Here is a 2,429-nt window from a genome sequence, read left to right as displayed (position 1 = left end):
CCTCAACTCTTACCTAGTCAGGTACATCCATCTTCATTTCATTTGATTAAAAAAATTCAAGTTTTGATAGAGTGAAAAAATCTTAGTTTATCAAAAACGCCTCTCATGAAATGTCAATAAAATGTATTGCTGCAATATTTATTATAATTTGTAATGTTTGTTATTTTAGTATTTTTCACTCAGTAAATCTGGAAAATTAAGAAGAGAAGAAACATGTGCAGTTGTGATAGAAGGTGAAAATAAAATGTTTTTGAAGTAAAAATGAAACCATGTGAAGAAATTAGAGATGATAAAAAATGGATATTTAGTGAGGTAATTAGACCTAGCATAAATATCGTTTTTTTTCATAAGAAAACTAATTCATTAAAAGATGATCATTTACAAAACAGGATGGAAACATTCATTTAAGAACTGGCTTATGTCTTAATAGCACTGGCATTAAATCTAAGGAAAATGTAAAAGCAGTCACATGTTCTGATCCAATAGATCAGCTTTTGATGGTTAACTATTAAAATGAAATCAATTCTAGATAATATATGACAGGCAATTTTTGAAAGTAAAGTCTGATGGAATGTCAGTACCACAATAAAAATAATAAGTTTTCATACTTTTTATTGATTCTTTTCAAGTGATATTACAAAACTGTGAAAACTATCGTTGAAAATACTCAAATAATTAAAGAAAAAGATGTTTTCAATTACTTACTGGCAATAAATCTTGAAAAATTGTACAAATTTAAAACCTATTTCTGAACTTAGTGTGAATATTAATTGACCTAAAGAAGAGAGTTTTCACTTCTTACATATTCTCCAATATCAGCTTGATGATAGCAAACTACTGCCATGGGATCAGCAGCTTTACAATCAAAAGTATTTTTTGAAGCAACCCCAAATCCCTGTAAGAATAGTGAACTGTAGCAATCATGTGATCAATAAGTAAAAATAAATTTTCAATAGAAGTCATGATCATTTCTATAAACCATTATGGGTAACTTACCAGTGGCAAATCATTAAATGAAAAAATTACAACTCCTTCATACTGTGACACATTCTCTGTTATCCTGCCCAAACCAGCTTTAGTAATATTATTTCCATACAAAAATTGCTGTTCAGCTGTTGATTTCAACCACATTTTGTTCTGAAACAAAAATTTATAAAAAAAATTGATAATTGATGCAGAGCTGTCTAGAGCAAATGTAATAACATTAATTGTATCTCACGAGCAAACCTGTGCATAAGGAACGATCAAATTCAAGGCAGTAATATGTAGCAAAAACTTCCCAGTCTTAGTAAACTTTCCAATACATGTGCCTGCACTTATTAAACTATCTATTGAGACAGTTTCTGCCAGGACCAATATCTTTTCTGACATGTAGTAGACTCTGTTTTTTTGTTCACGAAGACAGTAGACGCTGTCAGGCCTGTCAATCAGCCGTTGAAGATTATCTCCAATGCTGAAATAAATATAACCAAAAGGACCGATTGGCTGCGTTTTTGTAGTTTGTTCACAAAATTAAATACATTACGATCTGCTTCAGAGAAATGCACGTTTCCTAGCAAGATACTTATCCATTACTAAAAATACCGTAGTTACACGAGTAAGCATAACTAATAAGTAGACTTTAGTACTTTGACCTCATGAGAAATAATATATAATCGTACAACCTAGGAAGTGCATTTCAAATTGAGAACTTACTATTTCGTAAGCTTAGCAAAAACAAGCTTCGTCCTCTCTTCCGATAAGCGCCTCATTGCTGTAAATTAAATTAACAAATTGGTACGAGTGCAACTCTCCGAAACTTAAGGCAGAGATGAGTGGAGAGAGTGCTAACAGAGGTTGATAAGGGCTCGGGCCTCGGGCACATGGAACCGTGTAAAGCGTAAAGCGTACCATGATTCATAATGTAAAAATATAAGGGGTGTAATCCGTAATCGCCGCCAGCAGTTACATATGTAAGACGTGACAACGTTGCGTGGTTGGGGGCGCTACTGTCGATTTCATAGAGGTATAAGAATAGAGGAGAAAAGGGGGCGTGATATGCGACAGCAGAATTCGCTACGTAACGGGGCATCTGTCTTTGTCTGGCAGTTATGTTATTGGTCGAGTCATACATGAGATTGAATCAACTGTAGGATTCAGGACGAAGAAGTAGCCAATAACGTGGCTTTGGCAACAAGGACAGATGCCCCGTTACACTTAGTTATGCTGTCGCTGCCGCTAACGAGCTAGTATAGCGCTTTTCCCCTCTATCCTTATACCTCTATGGTCGATTTACTGGTGATGTGATCCGCAATCCCGCCAGCAGTAAAGCAGACGACGTCAGTCTACTTGCTCTTTTTTGTGACATTTTTGCTGTGATGTGTGATCCCGCGCAATCCCGCCAGCAGTAAAGCTGTTATTTCCATTTTTGTTTTTGGCACTCAAAACCA

At 35.1% G+C, this 2,429-nt stretch overlaps 1 protein-coding gene across 1 annotated transcript; it reads right to left on the bottom strand.

The window, feature by feature from the left end:
- Positions 1 to 595: 595 nt before the first annotated feature.
- On the bottom strand, positions 596 to 1,885 carry LOC106636736 (60S ribosome subunit biogenesis protein NIP7 homolog). The gene is made up of 4 exons (XM_014349229.2): positions 1,696 to 1,885; positions 1,228 to 1,453; positions 997 to 1,137; positions 596 to 895 (listed from the first exon to the last, which is right to left on the bottom strand). The coding sequence occupies exons 1-4, from the start codon at positions 1,749 to 1,751 to the stop codon at positions 776 to 778; spliced, it is 543 nt and encodes a 180-aa protein (XP_014204715.1). The 5' UTR covers positions 1,752 to 1,885; the 3' UTR covers positions 596 to 775.
- Positions 1,886 to 2,429: the final 544 nt, after the last annotated feature.

Source organism: Copidosoma floridanum, unplaced genomic scaffold (assembly GCF_036245765.1).
Source record: "Copidosoma floridanum isolate Cflo_tuat_1 unplaced genomic scaffold, Cflo_Japanese_pri ptg000040l, whole genome shotgun sequence".
Taxonomy (NCBI): Eukaryota; Metazoa; Arthropoda; class Insecta; order Hymenoptera; family Encyrtidae; genus Copidosoma; species Copidosoma floridanum.
This window is presented reverse-complemented; position numbering and strand designations above follow the sequence as displayed.